The sequence below is a fragment of the Durio zibethinus genome, chromosome 8, assembly GCF_047325235.1.
Source record: "Durio zibethinus cultivar Kanyao isolate XHJ-2024 chromosome 8, ASM4732523v1, whole genome shotgun sequence".
Lineage (NCBI taxonomy): Eukaryota > Viridiplantae > Streptophyta > Magnoliopsida > Malvales > Malvaceae > Durio > Durio zibethinus.
Genome location: NC_143169.1, coordinates 310,084 through 330,037, shown reverse-complemented (window position 1 = coordinate 330,037; position 19,954 = coordinate 310,084). Strand labels below are relative to the sequence as shown.

The 19,954-nt window shown below is 31.3% G+C and overlaps 1 protein-coding gene across 2 annotated transcripts; it reads right to left on the bottom strand.

Moving 5' to 3' along the window:
• Positions 1-262: 262 nt before the first annotated feature.
• Positions 263-3,607, bottom strand: LOC111278543 (dihydroceramide fatty acyl 2-hydroxylase FAH1-like). 2 transcript variants are annotated; one of them, XM_022865143.2, is made up of 7 exons: positions 3,246-3,607; positions 2,532-2,590; positions 2,028-2,120; positions 1,733-1,929; positions 1,461-1,566; positions 1,010-1,156; positions 263-782 (listed from the first exon to the last, which is right to left on the bottom strand). In XM_022865143.2, the coding sequence occupies exons 2-7, from the start codon at positions 2,580-2,582 to the stop codon at positions 663-665; spliced, it is 714 nt and encodes a 237-aa protein (XP_022720878.2). In that variant the 5' UTR covers positions 2,583-2,590; positions 3,246-3,607; the 3' UTR covers positions 263-662. The 2 variants fall into 2 exon arrangements, with proteins under 2 accessions (XP_022720878.2, XP_022720879.2); XM_022865144.2 differs by lacking the exon at positions 3,246-3,607 and adding an exon at positions 3,151-3,209.
• Positions 3,608-19,954: the final 16,347 nt, after the last annotated feature.

The window sequence follows — 19,954 nt, the reverse complement described above, 5'->3', positions numbered from 1 at the left end:
AAGCCGACATATTTAACAATTAGATAGTTAGAGACATGAAAAAGGTATCAAAGCTTATATAGCCTTTTCATTCGAAAGCCAATTTATTAGATAATAATCGAAAAAAAAAAAAAAACCCTCCTCTAACTATTTAATTAAAGTGTCAATCTTACAGTCTTACTTCACTATTTTAATTAAAAAGGCCACTCCACCGGTAAAATCTGTTCGACCAAACCATACATGCCTCTTTTGGTCAATCATGAATATAACCCAAAAAAAAAAAAAACTAAAAAACCTCTTGCCAAATCATTTCGCAGCGACCAGTACCCTATAAGAAGTGTAATAGCAATGATTTTTTAAAAGCACAATCATTTTCCTACAAAATAATTGGAAAATTCAAAGTGAAATAAAGAAAGAGGTTTTGTTTTGTTGAAGCTACGGTCCATAAACAATTGAATACAATGGGAACACTACTCAATTAATTCATTTACACAAACAACTCAATGTATAGAGATAGGATACCATCCATGAGATGAGATGCCAACCCCACAAGACTTCATCCAGACTAGAGCAACATGCTACAGAATAAATGGAAGCACAAGAAAAAATTGTTTAAACCCTCAATCCGGACCTGGACCTCACAGGTTGTAACCAATCAATGTTTGCTGTTCTTGCCAACTAAATTATCTGGTCTTCTCAGCTGCTTTCGTTTGAGGAAGGGTTCCAAAAACTCTGTCCCAAAACGCTGAAGTGATCCCAAAGCCCTTATTTTGAATCCTAAAGTGATGGTTCAAGTGATATTTCTGCAATAAAAATGGTCAAATCAAGCCACAGAACACTCACACAATGCTGCTTTGCTAAAGACAATGAACTTTTGAGGTTTAGATATCTTGCTATTATTATCGATGAGGCTTAAATTCTGCTTTTACTAAGTCAGTGGAACTGAAAATTTATAATGAGAATCTACTCTAGATGATGAGAAGTGTTAAACTGGTGTTACCTGCAACTAGTTAAAGCACAAGTATCTTACCTTAAGGCATTTAGGAACTTGTTTGGTGGGCTGACCATGGTGTAGGTAGTAGTGGGTGACATCGTACATAACATACCCAAGCAAACCACCTCCGAACAAAGCAGGAGTAGTAGAGGGAGTGGCTAAAAGTTTAACCAGGTTCCAAAACTGGTAAAGAGACAGTGAAAATAAACAGTAAGTGGAAAGTAAGGAATTAGAATAATTCAAAAATACTTGACTTTAGACACGCAACAAAAATGCTTTTGATCTGAACTTTCACAGTTCAGAGTTTGAGGTTTCAAAGGATTTTAGATGACAGTATCAGGAATAACAGGAAATGAAATTACCAACTGCAAAAGGTCATTATACACATAAACTATTGTCGCAGCCCTGAAGTCATCTATTTGAATGGAGACCTGGCAAGCATCATGTAATATATGAAGGACTAAGAATTGAAGCAAAATATACATACTGGTATGCATAGTACAGCAGTTGCAGCAGGTGGAAAAACAAGTCGTAGGCCATCCATAGGGTGCTTGTGGTGGCAGCCATGAAGAAGATAGTGTATAGTGTTTCCCCTATACCAAAGTTCTCAATGAATTATTACATCTAGCACACTCTGAAAGCTAACATACACAGAAAACTGATTAAAAGTCCTAATACAAAAGCAAAATATTGGTAGAGTGTGTGCGTGTATGTATGTGTGTGTATAAGAGGCATGAGCACAGAAGAGAAAAAACTAACCAATAACTCTTTGTTTCAATGTGGAAAAGGAAACGGTGCAAAGTGTATTCCAGAAATGTCCACACAAAAATACCAAAACCAACCATTAAAGCTATTTGGGGAAGTGTGTGCCCCATATGTAGAGACATTGTGATGCACCAGCATATGACTGGCAGCCATATGGTTGGAATTGCCCACCAGACAGTGCGGGTAAAGAACTGTTTCAGTAAAACAAGTCCAAGAAGCATTAGCATGTTCTTATGACAAACTGCCTGAGTAATGCCTAATTAAAATATTTCAAAATGTTTGTAAATACCTCCCAAAAATCACTCTCAAAAAATCGAGGACCTTCCTTGCTCGCAATAGGCTGGTGAACCCACTCCTGATAAGTTTCTCCAAGGTGACCAACCTGTCATAGATCCTTACACAGTCAAATTATATAATCTATGATTGAAGTTAGATATACCGACCCCTAATTTTCTCAATAGGATCTCCGTGATGCCTAAGATTGCTAAAGAGGATTTAAAATGGAACAAGGAAGCAAAAGCGAGTAGCCAAGGAAAGTCAAGGAGTGAAACAGAACAAGAAGTTGTAAAGAAGTTAGCATAATTGACACCACCAAGAAATCAACTCAAGGAAATAAATAACAGAAATACAGGATCTGGTAAACAATAAAATATTCAAAAAGATCAGAATCTCACACCCTTTTAATCTTGTAAGAAACTAAATACATGAAGCAAAAACCAATTACAACATAGCTGTCAACTACACATGCTTGTCCCAAAAGATAAAACCAAAATTAAACTTATGATTTTGGTACCTGGAAGACAAGGGGTTTATTCAAATCAACAGTGAATTCCTTTGCAACCATCTCGGCAACTGCATAAAGAAACCACGGTTTAGCAAAGGGTTAATAAATGATTGAATTTTGTTCAAAGAATCAACAAAAAGAAAGAGGATGACACAAAATTCTATATATCTCAGTCTATCAAAAGTTCATTCTATGGAATATATTCTTCCCATAAGTTATAGGCAAGTTAAAATTCACATTTACCCAAATCCAATTTCCAAACACGTTTCGTGAATAAACGTAGGAATCAGATTCCATAGGGAGGATCCACTAATTAATGAAAATGCTCAAAATTCTAAAATACTAAATAAAGAATTACTAATAGAAATTTTCTTTCAAGAGTCATTGTTTTTTGTTTACATTCTTTCTTAGCCATCAAACAGAAAATTGCGGCGTAGAAGAAAAGAGCCACTCAAAATGTAGTAAACCAATCTCTTCCAGACCATGAATGAATCCTAGATTCAATTATATTCCTAGTATCCAGATTTTCTCAGCACCCAAACAGCAGAACACACAATGTACGTAACAGAACCATCGATGAAAACCCACAATTCAGAAAAAAAAAAAAAAAAAAAAGAAAACAACTTACCCCAGATCTAGAGATGAGAAAACCAAAAACCCAAATAAGCAAGTTAAAAAAAAAAAGAAAAAAAAGAAAGCAGAAACAAAGCATAAAGTACCAACCGAAGACAATGTGGGTTGAATCTAAGCCAAACTCACGAAGCTTCTCAATGCAATGAACACCACAAGACAAGAGCAAGAGTGTTACACGGGGTGTTTTTGGAAGCTTTTTTTTTTTTTTTTTTTTTTTCAGTGACCAAAGAGCAGACTGAGAAAGAAAAGAGAGATATTGGGTATCAAAGAATAAAGGCCAGCGGATCCTGACGTTGGATTCTCAATTTCTAACGGTTGCCAGCCTGGCAGTTTCAAGAACCAGCTTTGCAATTGCATTTGCCATTTGCATGGATGGGGCCGGGCTTAATATTTGGTACGGCATGGTAGTAGGCCGTGTCAAACACGATTTAACTATGAGCCGTGGTATTCATATTTTCAAAATTTTGGCTTAGCATGATTCATGATAGACACTAATACGAGTCGGTACTTGGCATCACCCATGAAAAGTTGAACTGTGTTAGTTCATGACTTAATAGTATTTTTATTTTTTTATATTATTTTCTAATTTTTAAGTTTTTTTAAGTATTTTTATTTGTGTTATAATTATGAAAAAAATTTTAAAAATAATTTTAAAAATAATTTATTGTACATGATTTAGCTTTAAATACCTATATCTATGGGAAAAAGAAAAATTTTTTTACCATAAATAAATAAATTTACAAAGATTAATTGACTAAAAAATAATAAGTTTTACAAGTATAAATAACATATATCATGTATAATTATTTTCTTCAAAAAATACAATTTCTTGTGAGTAACATTTGTTATTCAATCAATCTATGAGGAAAACACACATTTTTTTATAAATAAATTATCAAATTTATCAAAATTTTCTTTTAAAAACTTAACATTTTATTGTAAATAAACTACATCTTTAATAAGATTATTTTCTTGTTCTTCTCGATTCATTTAAATTTTTACAATCATATAGTACATACATAGAAATAAACTTTTTATAATATATTCTTTTACCTTGTTTATGTCAAAATCAAATTACATATTAGAATGATAAAATTTAAGTATAATTTCTACATCTTGCTAGTTTTTTAGATAAATGAATGTGATTTTATTCATCCAAAAGCAGTACAAAGAATTTAGTTTATACAAACATAGCTTCTAAGAAAAAATGAAGATGAGATGAGTCAATCATGCATCGACTCGTCAAGATTCCAATTACTAGAAAGAGATTGATTAACAGAATTATCAACTAGGTGTTGAATTCTGTGAAGCCTGCAGCGGACAACATCCTTGATGAATTATAAGATGGTTGTAATACTATCAATTTGCTTTACAAATTAATACTCTTATTTTTATCCATCCAGACTCCATAAATAACGGCTTTCCAAGCAAGTTTAAAAATAGTAACCAAAAAAGATTTACCTTTTGATCTAGTTTTGATCCAAAAAAAAAAAAATCATAATGTCAGTTAATCACTTCCTTTGGATCCCTCATAGCTGTAACACTTGTAACGAAATTCGGTTAGTGATTTGGATTCAACTTCCTGGTGTCAAAACAAGCAGTTGGATTAATATGGATGCCCCAATTGCGTAATCTTTGTTCGGTACGTAGTTTGTCGAGGATGGCCATGTTTGAAATAAGAGCATGTCTGGGGATATGGTATTTAAACCAAAGAATCCCCTGCCAATCATCCTTCTCTTGTTTGTGTCTAATTTCATTCATGTACTTGCAGTAAAATATGTTAGCAGTTTAAAATGTGTTGCATCATACATTAGATAAAAAGATTTAATTATTGATAAATAAAATTAATTTTTATATTAATTTTATTTATATTTTAAATAATTTTATTTGAATAAAAATAATTATCATATGATAAATTGTTATAACTATTTAAATATAAATAAATTATTATTTATAAATGTCATAATTATACAAAAGATCATAACCATTTAAATAAAAATTTATATATATTCATTCATTATAAATAGATATTTTAATATAACTATTTTATTACTTTTTACTGAAGAGTTTAATACTTTATTGTATTTTAGAAACATAATTATTTTTAATAAAAAATTTTTTACATCTCAAAGCCAAAATTTTATTATATTATTTTTATTCTCTTAATTTTTTTTTTTTTTAACAAAATATGTATCAACTGAGTTCAACCATATCTGCCTTCCATCTTGCATGAAAGTTAATGCAATACTTCACAATTTTAGTAATTTCTTCCAACTCCAACTGCTGCTCTATGAAGGAGAAACTTGCCAAATACCGTTACCTTTTAATAGATATTTTTTCACCAAGGCTATATCCATAAAGAGTCGGATTAGGAGAGGAGACCCATAAATCCCTTAAAATGCAAGCTTGGTTCCGAGATTTTAAATCCTTTATTCCAAGGCCACCCTCAGAATTGGGATGACATATGCAATGCTAGTTTACTAGAGCTCCTTCAGCTTTAGCTACCTTACCTCTCTAGAAAGAGAAAACGGTACAGAGCTGAGTTACTTTCTTAATGACCTTTTAGGGAAGGATAAAATTCATACACCAAAAGTTCTATATACTGAAAAGCACAGATTTGATCAATTGCAGTCTACCAGCATATGATAAATTTTTAGCGGCCTAGCTTTTGATTCTACAAGTGATTTTGTCTATGAAAGGTGCACAATCCTTTGTAGATAGCTTACGTGAAGTAAGTGGAACACTCAGGTACGTTATTGGTAAAACACCAATTTTAAACTCAGTGGAGAGATGAATGAGACGGAGATCATTATTAAATATTCTGGAACAACAGATTTCGTTCTTTGAACTATTGAGTTGCAATCCAGATACATTACAGAAATTTTCCAAAATGCTATAAATTGCAATAGAAGCAGGATTACTTTTGGTGAAGACAATGAGACCATCAGCAAAACATAAATGGGTAAGCCATCGAGGGTGATAAGAGAATACTCCCTTGGAAGCAGCTTTGTTTAATAAAGAATATAGTACCTCCATAGCAATCACAAAGAGATATGGTTATAAAGGATCTTCTTGAAGTACTCCTTTAGTGCCAGAAAAATAACCAAATAGCCTTCTATTAATAGCTAAGGAAAATTTAGGTGTAGTAACGCACACTTTGATCCAATTAAGAAATAGGTTAGGAAATCCCAAAGCTTCAAGCATAAAGAACAAGAAGTTCCAATTTAGGGAATCAAAAGCGTTACAAATATCGATTTTTAGAGCACAAATGGGGGAAAGTGTTTTCGTATGATACCTTTCGACCGACTCTTGAGCCATCATGACATTGTCAACTGCATTTCTTCCAGCCATCAAAGCGCTTTGATTTTTACTAATTGTTATACCTATTTGCATGGTCAACAAGTTTAGTTCTCTTGGACATCCGGTCAGTACACATTCAGTTCCTACGTCACTTACCATAGAACTGGCTCACCGTTTGCGAAAGAATGACTTGCCCAATAGCTCCATTGTCGTCTTATCAAGGCATCACTTTAAAGTTAAACACTTGGCCTTCAACTTGTCTAGGATAATTAAATGCAGTCCACGTTTACTTGGGATTATTAAATGCAGTTTCCTGGCCTCCAACTTGTTTAGCATTATTAAAAACAACCTACACTTGTCTAGAATCATTAAATGTAGTTTGCAACCACTCACGTGGACCTTTCTCGAGCTTCACATAAACTTACTATCAACTATTTCGATCAAATCGTCGTCTTTCATCTTATATATAAGGTAAGGAGGATGTCTAGGAGCATAAGACTTAAAGCTTAAACATTTTCCCTCCATCATAGCTTTTTTAGCACACTTTACCTTCTTCCTTCTAAAACTCTAAACACGTCACTGACTTGAACGTCAAAACGCATTATGAAAACCAACTCTAGTGCCCTTTGATTATGCTTTCTATCTAAGGCGCAGGTTCCATAACCTTTGACCTTGAATAAGCTTTTATCCAGCTAAGACACCCAAAAACACCATTAATAATTGGCATCGTCTATGGGAAACGACAACCATGTTTCACCATCCCTACTGTTTTAGAACAGCAACACCTACCATAAATCCAACTACCTAACTTGTAGCTGTTTTTGATGCAACAACCATGCTACCAACCCTTTACAGATCCTATCACCAAACATTTTGTTATGGAATCCAAGGTATGACCCCATTTCTCCATTCCCCACTAATCACTATCATTAAATGCATGGATTGCACAACCTCTAGGATACTATGAAAACCTAATTGCAGTTTTATCTTTAAATATGACATTAGCCTTAGCATTGGTCCACACCAATGCTATTAGAACCTCAAACCCATCTTTCCAACCACCTCATGTACAAGTCTAGTCTTCACAACCCATTAATGCCATTAATTAGCAAAATATTCCTCTTGCAACATCAAATATGCAAGTTACATTACCACCCCTACAAATCCCTATGTACCAAACCAACATGCAACAACCCCCATTAGAATTTTACCAAACACCGATGAACCAAATCCAACTACTGAATGCCCAAGTTGCCACCCAGCAAAGGCACTTCAATAATATCAGTAGACTACCCAATAACCCCCACAGGAAAAACCCACCAAGGAGAAAGTTTTTCTTCTTTTTGAAAACCACCACAAAACTCTACTTAACCCAAAGAAAGCTACCCCCCAACACATCCAAGACAGTATATACCTTAACAACCTCACCACACAAAACTAAACTCCTACCAACCATAACCTTGAGAATGAACTGGTCTTACAAGTGGCTGACGTGCGTAAAGAGCTTGCTACCTTAAAAAAAGAAAAAGAACAAATACTTCCAATGGCTAGAAAACAACCATAATTTTCTAACTCCGTTTATCAAATAAGCCAATATCCTAGCTTCCATAAAACTTCCTAAAAGAACCTATGATTGGGCCGCTGGTCCAGAGGACCACCTAGATCACTTCAGAACTTTAAAAGACTTGTCATAACATATAGATCCATGAATCTATGCTAGACATCAATTTTAAGGAGTCGTTACCAATCTTTTTTTTGTGTAGGTGTGATTGACCACTTAACTAAATTTGTCCCATTTTAAAAATGAGTCCTAAGCTTGCCTTAAGTATTTTTAAATGATAGATTCTAGTACACGAAACCAAATCAGGTTCGGGAGTGTGGTTATGCATAAGGAATGTTATAGTACCTTCACAACACCTACTTAAAAGGATGATACCAGTTTGATTTCGAGTTATCCAAGTCTTAAAACATCTTTATAGTTTACTAAATAATTTAATTATTGAAAATTGACCTCAAAATTACTCAAATAGTTTGGTAGTAATTTAAGATAATTTTTTCACCTTAGAAGTATTCATGGAGACTTGTGTCCAACTTTGAAGAGGTTTTGTCATTGGATTTATTAACATATTTAGGAAACAATCAGTAAAATCTTTCAATAGCTTAGTAAGACTTTACTTCAATGCAGATTTCCTAATAGTTAGGTGAGATTTTATTTGAAAAATAATTTATTAAATTTACTTTAAGATACTCACTAAGTCTTCTAATAATTTGATAAGATTTAATTTAAGATTTAAATCCTCTAATAGTTTGGTAAGATTGAAAATTTTATTATTATTTTTTATAAAAATTCATCAAATCTTTCAATAATTTGATAAGACTTAATTCAAGATTTAAATCATCCAATAATTTGGTAAGATTAAAAAATTATTTTTTAATTGAATAACATCCTCCAATAGTTTGGTAAGATTCATAATCAAAAATATTTTTTAAGAAATTCATAAAAATCCTTTAATAATTTGATAGGACATCATAGATTAATTTTCAAAAAAAATTATTATTTTTATATTTTAAAACATCTATAATCAAAATAAATAATACATAATAACATAAAATAAATAAGAGCTGAAAACAAAAAAAAAATTGTACCGATTATTAAACTAACTCCAAGTTGTAGTCCAAAAAATTAAAGCTTGAAATGGCCTAATCTAAATTTTGATTCGGGTTTAAAATGAAGGGTGGATGATTTGGGCTTAAGTTTTCTTCACATAGGTTAGGATGTATTATCACAATTAAGCCGAACCTAAACAGGGCCACCAAAAAGTGGGTCTCAAAATGGGTTAAATGAACCTGATTCCTTAGTGCCCTAAATTATGTCATGTTATCTTTAGCTTAAATATCCCCTATTTAGTTTTTCATTCATTTTTCAATTTGTAATTTCTCTCTCTAGAAACACAATATCTAACCTTTCTTTAGCAATGAATGAATCTAGTTGAATTTTTAAACCAACATAGAAATCGACATGGCTTCATTACCGTCACACACCATAGTTTATCAGCCATCCATTAGCCATCATTCAAGCCAAAACTTCCCACAAACCTTTTTTTTGGCCTCATCATATTGGATTTGGGTTAGATTGTTGAAAATCCTCCTCTAATGGCCTAGATCTGAAGTTGAAACCATGACTTTCCACCACCGTTTCAGCCTATCTCCCATCATTTGATCTTTGTAAATTTTTAGTATGTTGTTGCACTCATTATGCTTTTCCTACTCATGAGTTCCGATCTCCCAGAATCACACCAATCGTCATCGAACACCGAAGTCATAAATGCTCCTATCATCGATAATGGTGACTTTTTCACCATTTTTTTTTCTGTGTATCTTTACTTTTGAAATTTACTCCATTAAATGAATTATGGGTTATTGTTTTTCGTGCTTTGTCACCTGTTGATTTCTACTGGATCAATGGTGGTTTTTTTTTTATCTGTATGTTATTGGCAATTGAGTCATTGTGGAGTCAGCTGTTTATGTATGGCTTCTGTGGGTTGTGAGATTATAATTGTTGGCTTGTGAATTTTTTGACTATTGGTTTGTTTCTTTTTTGGACTTGTGTTGGTATGGCTCATTGACATTTGAGGAATTTGTTCGGAATGGCTAATGAGTGGTTTCAGGCAAATAATAAGCTAGCTAGGAATTGGTTACTGGTTAGTGAGACTTGCTCAATTTTTTTCTATGTGTGCTTACTGTCCTTTTTTTTAATCACAGATTTGAATTGTTTATATAAGGATTCATGCTTTCTCAATTTGCAAAATATCAATACCACCAAATCTATGATTTCAATGTGATTTTATTTTGCATGAATTAAGCCCTAAGACATTTACTAAACCATTAAACTCACAATTGAATCTAAGATTGAATCTCAAACAAAATCTCACAGTTTTTCATTTTTGGGTTTTCTGACTTTTTCTCTTTTTTTTACCTTGACTTTAACTTTTTTTTTTACCACAATAGATCACAAAATTAAAATAAAAACTAAATTAAAAAAATCTATATCTAAATTAAAATCAAAATCAAAATCAAGATTGAAATCAAATTACAACTCAAAATTAAAAATTTTGGGCTTTTATCCTATTGGGCCTAAAACTTCCCAATTTGGCCTAATTCAATTTCAGACAATTTTTCTAGACAAAATAGGGTGTTTATAGCTGCCCTTCTTTGTGTATTTTCAGTGAAACACGAATTGTACAAAGATCAAAAGACATCCATTTTATTTAGGTCCAGAAAAACTGAAAATTTTAAACTTGAAATCTAAAGATTCATAATTTGAAAATTCAACAAATTGTCATTAAATTTAAATGTTCACAAAATTTTAAAATTTTGCAAGATTTCAATATTCGCAAAAAGTTCCAAGATTTGAAAAAATTTCAAGATTTTCAAAGGTTTTAGATCCACAAAAATTTCAAGTTTCACACAGATTTTGATTTGCACAAGTTTCAGATTCACAAAAATTTTTAGATTCACCATAATTCAAAGATTCATAAGAATTTAAAATTCACAAGAATTTAAAGATTTGTAAGACTTTCAGATTCGTAAGAATTTCAGGTTCACAAGAATTTTATCTTCGTTATTGTAAATATTCATAGACTATAATTCACATACAAGATTCAAATATTCACATTCAAAAAAATTTTATTAGTGATTCACATCCAAAATTTAAAGTTTCATATTCAAAAAATTCAGGAATTCACATAAAAGATTTCAAGGCTTACAACTAGAATTCAAATATTCTCATTCAAAATTTTAGAGATTCACACCAAAAAAGTTAAAGATTTTCATTTGAAAAATTTAGGGATTTATATCCAAAATTTCAAAATTCACATACCAGATTCAAAGATTCGCATTCAAAAGATTTTTGTTAGTGATTCACATCTAAAATTTAAATTTTCATATGGATTCATATCAAAGATTTCAAAGCATACAGCCAAAATTCAAAGATTCTCGTTCGAAAATTTTAGAGATTTACAACCAAAAGTTAAAGATTTTCATTCGAAAACTTAGGGATTCACATTAAAAAAAATTTTAGTATTTGACATCCAAAATTTCAAAAATTCTCATTAAAAAAATTTTAGGATTTCACATCCAAATTTTCAAAGCCTCTGATTTGAATAACTTTATTGATTATGCTTAGAAGTCTTATAAATCGTGATTATTTTTGAAAAAAAAATGCTCTTTTAAATAAAGGCTCTATAACTTTAAACATTTGGAATGTTTTCCTCATCTAAAAAAAAATCTCATTATGAAAGATCTTCATTTGAGGATTCAAAAGTAAAACATTTTCTCCTGCTAAAGTCAAATTCTTGTATGCGATAAATGTCATGATAATAATGCAAATGCCTCATAAATTACGCAAATGCAACAATTCAGATTCTCACTAAATGATGTAAATGCATGTCCTAAATAATAATGCAAATGCTATACTATGATTCATATGTACTCTACATGATGTAAATGCATGCCCCAACCATGATACAAATGCAATTATCAAATATTCAAATATTCTCCAGATTATGTACATTTACTTATTCAAACAACAATCCATGTAATGCAGATGTCACTAAATCAATGCCATTTCAATTATGGTAATAAGGTTCTCAAGATTTCATCATCTCATATATTTTTTTTTAGCTTTTCAGTACTAACAATCTCAGAACAAATTCTGTCAACTGATGCATATTATTTTTCTCATCTAGTCACAACTCTTAGGTTATGTTGACTAATCTATCACTATATTCATCATTTGGTCATATTATTTACCCTTTTCAAATCATCTTTTATGGTTTCTTTCACTTTAATCATCTTGGATTTCTTTCAAAGGAATTAAAGAATCTTTTATGAGCATTATCATTCACTTATTTATCATCATGTTAATTTATGACAAATATGATACATTTTTTCAATTCATTTAGGGGATGCACACTTGGTAAAGAACAAGAAAAATGGGTATTCATTATCAAAAGGAAATTTGGTTAAGAACAAATCGATGATGAAAGAAAGCAAAATGATGTAACTACTCAAATAGGATATCAACATTTTGAATAATGATGATTCAGATAATTTTTAACTCTAATTTAGAATTCTTTCTAAAAATAATATTCCATTGATTTTTTTTATCTTTGAACCAAATATTATCCATATCATTGTGATCCTTAAATGAGGCCATTTTTTTAAGTCTCCATTTTTACTTAAACCACCTTTTTGGATTTTCAGTTTAATTTTTTCTTTTTTCTCTTTTTTTTTCCTTTTTTTTTACTTTTTTTTTCACATCTCTCATATTTCATCTCTTATCTTTTTTTTTTTTATTTCCTTTTCCATCGATCCATCAATGGATAAAATAGGCCTAAAATATATTTGAAGGCTAATCAAACCAATGATCATTTTTTCTATGTAGATTACCTTGATATTTTACCCCATTAATTTATTTTTTATTCTTTTTTTTCATTTCATTTCATTTCACTTTTTTCTTTTTTTTTTTGCATTTTTTTTTACATTTTTTATCATTCTCTTTTAACAAATTCATTTTCTATTCGACTGTTGAGTCCTTTAAACTTTCAATTGCTTTCAATTTTAGCTTTTCCTTCTTTTTTAGGTCATCTAAGTTAGAGATTTGGACTGATTCTACTACATTTTCAATGAATACAAGATGGAATATAGCTTTAAACATTTCTTTCATTTGGTGTAGATGGCATTTTTAAGTAAGTATTCCCTACAAAGAATATGAATTGTTATGGTGAAGTGCCTTGAGTGGACTGGGCCTAATATGAGCCATAACCAAGAGGATATAGAGGGTTAATAACATCTTACAATAGATGGTCATTAGGGCTAGCATATTCTTTTATAGCTTTCTCTTTATTCAACTTGCTTAGTGTTTTGAGGATTTTGCTCAACTCTCCTTTGATTTCTTCTTGAACCTTCTTTAACTTCTCAATACGGCTTACATTTTCTTGCTTCATTCATCTGACACGAGCTTAGGTGTTATACTAGTGGTAAGTTATACAAGCTATCTTTAAACCTTGATTTATCATAATTGGGGTACATATTTAAAGTGATGTCTATGAAACCATCTAATTATGCATGAGAATGAACGTAGGAATGCATGAATGTAATAAAGATTATTTACAAAATAACAATTGTTAACAAAAAAATATTTATTGAACTAAAAGTTATTCCTAATCAAATCCAATATTACATCCATTAAAAGTCTAGAGTTTATTGGAGAAATAAATTCCTAATTTGTCGATATTGCCTTTGCACTTCATTAAAGAAATCTAGTAGTTCTTGACCATATGCTCTCATTAGCGCTACCCTTGTCTTTTATTCCTCAACACAAGTGGTGGAGGTATTTGCCTTATCTAATAGAAAACAACAGCTAAAAACACAAATAATCAAATCATTTACGATCCAAAACCAATAGTAATAGAATGATTCTTTGAAGCCCTATAAATTTATCAAACACACAAGACAAAAGCAAAATTCTAATAGAATTATTAAAAATTTCTCATTATTTTCTCATTTTCAAGCTTTTAGCAACCAAATTAACAACGGACAAATTTCATTACTTTTGAATACCTTTTTGTAAGAATCAAAACAAAATATTTATAATTTATTATAATGATATAAATGAATACAATATTTTTAATAACACAAATAAAGCAACAGAAGAAGAAAAAATGAAAACGATAAATGATTTACCTAGTGTGAAAGATTTTAATACTGGTTTTCATGTTAGGTTTAGTCAATTGTAAGCAATAAACCCATAATACCACTAAGCCAAATACCATTTTGTTCGGAACAAACAAAAAAAAAACTAAGATTCTAACAAAAGAAACACACAATTTTTTCAATATATATATATATACAACAACCCATTCCCTTATGGATTCGAACTTACTTTTAGATTCCAACATTTTGGAAAGAAAACAAACATTTTAGACAAAGATAGAAATTAAAGAGAATTATTTTTTTTGTTTATTTGATTTGTGTTGAGACAGTATTTTTCTTTGTGGAAATTAAAAATAAAAAAATATGAGAAAAGTTGGGAATGTGAGTGGGAAGTTGCTTGTCGCTAACTGGGAGAAAAAGAAAACTTATTTCCTTTTTTTTTTTAACACAACCTTAGTTATTAATGTCAAAAAGTAAAAATAACTTCATTTTTTTATAAATTTAAAACTTGTCATTTCCTTTAATATAATAATTTATTCCTATAGTAACAATTAATAAAAATTTGTAATATAGTGGACTTTTTCTTCTTCTAAGTATCAAGAATTATACTCAATAACGAAAAATAAGCTAAATATTTAGTTTAAGATTTAATGTTTGAAAGTTTTCTCAATTAAAAATATTATTTTTAATTTGATTCAATATAAAATTAAACGTTTTGATTTAGTTAAAAACAAATTTTCATAATGAAAGTGTGATACTATTTCTGAGACAGTGACAGGTAGTAGTGCCAAGGCTCTAGTAACTGACAGCTCCAGTTTCGGGCTCTCCGGGTGATAGAGTCATGACAATACTATTCGATAATATTTTTAACAGTGTACAGATCGATTAACTTATCAAGATAATACCATACATAAGCATTCCATAGATCAGACATATAATCAAGGTATTCTAGTCGGTGTTTAAGACTCTGGCACTCTCTTGGCTTAATGTCGAACTGGTGGCTTAACTTTTATGGAGATATGTCTTTTACTATACTAACTTACTATTAGTATGATCTTGGTTCAATATAACTTTTCTTTGGCTAAGAGAAAGGATCAATGATTTGTTTAACAGCTTAACAAGAATTTTTGATGTAAAGGATCTATAATATTATAGCAACTATAGAGCATACTCAACTTGAATCACTGTAAACTATAGAATAGCTTGAAGAGAACATGAAACTAAAAACTTTAACTATGGAAGAAGGGAGAAAGATTTACCAAAAGAGAAGAGAGGTTTTTAGCCAAACATATTTTTATAAAAGAGGATTTCTTACAAGAGAAAACTTAAGGAAAGTTAACTTGTTCAAGACTTTAAGACTTGTTCCTTCCTAAAGAAGGACCTTACAATTTATACGTGGAAAAAGTAAAAAAAATAGCAATCTAATAGGATAAAGCTAGGACAAAGCATGATTATAACTTTACAAATGACTTGACATAAAACTAAAGTAAGATGACTTATCACCATGACTTATCACTATTTTGACATAAAGTAAAGATGACTCATGACATAAAGTTATCATGACTCGACTAAAGGTAGACTAGACATAAAGATGACTTGACTTGACATAAAGTTATCTTGATGTGGAGGCATCATTATCAACTTTTAGAGTCTTTTAGAGAAACTGAAAATTATCACATGTAATTATACATAATTGGACTGAAACAGAGAATTTTTTATCTTTAAGCACCATGAGTGAGCATCATCATTATTCTGAAAAATTTTTAAGATACTGAAGAACGAGACAATCATCTACCCACTGGAATAATTTTTGTTCAAAATCATTAAGATTGGAATCACAACATTGAAATAGGTGATTGTAGACCCTGTGTTCAAATCTTGCTCGAAGTCTAGAGAGATCTTCTTCATTCTGTCAGTAAGGGTTTGTTGAAAGTTTAACTAGTTCTGAAAGAATGTGAAGATCAAAATTAACAAGTCTTTGGGATAAATCACTCCACCAAGTGTTGTAGGATGGTTTAGGGGTCTAATGTGCCTGGTGATTGTGTCATTCGTAGATGTATTTTGAAAGGTACCACCACTATGGTTTTTTCTTAAAAGGGGGAAGTTCTACAGGGATTTGGATGTTGTTGATTTTATAAAGTTTTTTTTAACAGAAGCTTGTACTCATAAGCATATAAGAAAATAAATTTATACAAAGAGTATGGATTATACACATACAGGTCAGAATGGGGTTAGAAGAGGGCAAATTTATCATAGAGTTCACAAGGGTAGTGAAAAAGGAAGATAACATGATAATGTTGAGGAAGGTGTTTGGTGGTAGAATACCAAGTGTGAAAGGGTTTAAACCACTTCAAGAAAATTTTAAATGGATATCAGCTTCATAAAAAGAATCATTATTGGCAAAAGTGACAGTGGAAAAATTGAGTTCAAAAGAGTTAAACTCAATGTCAATGGTGTAGAGTTGACAAAAATACCATAAGAGAACCAATGCTTCTCTGAATAGACCTGCTATATGAAGGATCTTTCATTCTGCTCATCATCAAGAATGAAGATTGATTCTAAATCATCATATGAGAGATTGATACTAGAGATATTAGCAATGTCTTGGATTATCTTGATTGATTTTTTGTTTGATTTTGGGTAATTTTTTACGAAATATCTTAATTTTTCACAAAAAAAATATTTTAAACTTTTGATCTTTGGATCTTTCTTTTTTTTGTAAACTTGAATCTTTAGAATCTTTTGGGCTTATCGACATATCTGAACAACTTTTTATTTCTGGATCTGGAGAAAATTGAAGGTCTGAATCTTCTAAAGTGTTTTTTTTTTTGTTGTTGCAAAAACATATGGGATCTTTGAAAGAATATTTGATCTGAAGGCCTGAGGAGGAGTAAGAGCATGATTTCTCTAACTTCTTAGAATTGTTAACCAAGGTTTTGATGTATCTGTGCTTTTTGTAAATTTTATCAAATGCTTTCAACATCATCTTGTAAATATCTCTAAGGGTCATGTTTTTAACATCAAGAGATCTGAGGTTTAACTGTGTCTTTATTTGTTGTGCAAGTTCTTTTGGAACAGAGTTAAAAAAAGCTTACTTTAAGTTAACATCATCAAATCCACTAAGTATCTAGAAATACTGAGAGAATTATTGATAGTGTCTGTCAAGGTCTTTTCGATGGAGGGAATAGCATTTTAGCTTGAAGAATTATTCTCTGATCTTTTCCAATCTGTGAGTTTTTTTGTCACAAAAGATTACTGTAGATTGAGATACAGCTTCTATGATGGTTGGGCATTAAAGAAACTAGAGTTGTTTATATTCACCGATGTTGTCCCAAAAATTTTTCAGAGTTCCAACTAGCTTGAAAACAAATCTGATCAATACTGTGTTCATTGTAACATTGAGATGGGAGTTTAATTCAACTAGTCCCCATGCTAAGAACTCTTGGAACCTTGAGGGCTATTTTGAAGAAGGAATATCATCAATGAAAAAGATTGAAAATTTTGATGTCGAAGGAGGAACTTGTGATTATTGTGGAAGAGGGTGTTGTTCAGTGTCCATTGCATTAGGGTTGTGGACTTTTGGAGTATCATCTGAAACTTCAATTGTTAGTTTTGTCATTAAAATCTGGGAGAATGTTTCCTTATTTGAATCATCTGATTTGATAGTTTCCATATGGGATTCAATCTCAAAAGTAAAAGAAAAAATATCTTCAACGAAAAATTGAAAGAGATTGTCTTGTGCCATTTGATGAAGTATTTCTGGAAGGGTTTATGTATGAGAGATCATGAGTTGTACAAGTTATTGGTCTGGTTGGGGTGTAGGGTTTTAAGGTGTAGAACTTGAGCTTGGTTTTAGTTTTAGAGGTTAAGAAGGTGGTTATTCTATAACTCTTTTTGGTTTCAGATTAACTAGTTATTTTTCTCGAAATCTGTGAATCCATTTTTTACTTGTGCCAAAGGGAGGTTATTTTGCTTGGTCATATAAGGGTAAAGTATTGTGTTGGTTGTGAGGATGTTGGTATGGATGTTGAGGGAGGTTTATACTGAAATGGTGTGAAGAAAAGTTTTGGAAGTGAGGTTGAAAGATTGTATAGTTGAAAAGAAGAAAGGGTATAGGCTTGGTAAGGGGTGTCATGCGTGTCAATGTTGAGTTGTGTGAAGATGTTGTAGCTAGAGGCGTTGTTGTTGTTGTTGTTTCTGTCAAAACTGATTTTGAAGGTCTGCAAATTAAATCTTTAAGCTCTTCATTTCTTTCTCTCGTTCAGTAAAAGCATAAGTAATCCAGTGTTGGTTTCAGCCATATATCTGAGTTTTTTTTTATCTAAAATTATTATCTTTGATTGAATTTCAAGAATAATATTTTGAAGATTAACAAGGCTCTGATCAAAGTGATGACTGACTTGATCCAACTTATGTTCAATTCTATACAGGTATGCATTTTGCTGGAGATAATTTTTAGTCTGTCAGTTTAAAACTGCTTCAGCATGAGAAACACATTTTTGGTTCCCATATTCATCTCTGTCAGTAGGGGTTGAGATTTTTGGAATGTGTTTGTATTGGTTTTTATGAAACTCTTAGAAATGATTGAAATCTGAACTTGGGTAGTTTGGTTGCATCATGGAATTTTAAGGTAAAGGTTAGGTGGAATCTGATTTTTATGTGGTTTGGTTTAGGCAAGTTTGAGGGAGTAGTTTTTTTTTCTTAGGATAGATGACATAGTAGTCAAACTTTCCTGAAAGTTCACTAAGGAGATCAACTTTAGGGTTTCCATTCCCATATCTTTCTTTGAGCTTTTGCTGAGAAGATTTTTTCTTCTTTTGCTTCTTTGAAATATCATCATCATTATCTAGGAAGCTTCTATATGCGTCTATCTGACATTTTTTACATTTACAATTTATGTCCCAATAACAATGTCTTTGTAGAGATCTGTATGCATATACAGGAGTTCCATTAGATTGAAAGTGTATGATTGGAATATCAAGGAGATTAGCTTGACATTTTGCATCATGAATTGTGTTGAAAAGATTATTGAGGAGGAACATCCTTTCCTTTGCTATGATCAAACTTAATTGTGATAGTACCATCCTGATTTGTCTTGTAGTTTGGATCAAAGTGTTGAATTGATTCATCTTGCTTTCTAATATTTTGATAACTTGTCGTCCATGTTTTTGGGAAAATGGTGGCAAGTTCTTTATTTGAGATCTGCTTTAGAATGTGAACATGTCTAGGAGTCCTGTCTACTGCTTCCGTTTTGATAAAGATAACATTACCAGAGTGTGAAAAAGGCAAGTTAATGGCATGATCTTGAACTCTATATGCCATCTGGTAGTGAAGGGTTGCCTGGAGTCCTTTCATCTCTGGGCCTACGATTTGAACTTGAACTTTTAAAGCATCTAACAGTGTTGGATCATGAAGAGACATATTATAATTTGGAAAGACTGTGAAGAATACAGTTTCTGCATTGAATGTCGTTTAAACTATACCAAGGACTGAATGCTTGTATTATTTGAATCTTGTGTCTAATAAGGTCATTCTGGTACATACAAGAATATCATTTCTGCCGTGAAAGGTTAAGGCTATTCTGATAGCATCAAAGTAGATATGAGTGTATCCTTGTTCTGACCACTTTTGAAGAAATTCTTCAGGGATCTGAAAAGTAACAAAGTACTCTTGAGGTCCTGTTAGAAGAATACATTGATCAAAGTTTGTGACTTGAACATAATCTTTTGGAGTTTGGTATTTTGGTTTTAAAAGAATTTTTAAAAATCTAGTAAAAGAAGGGG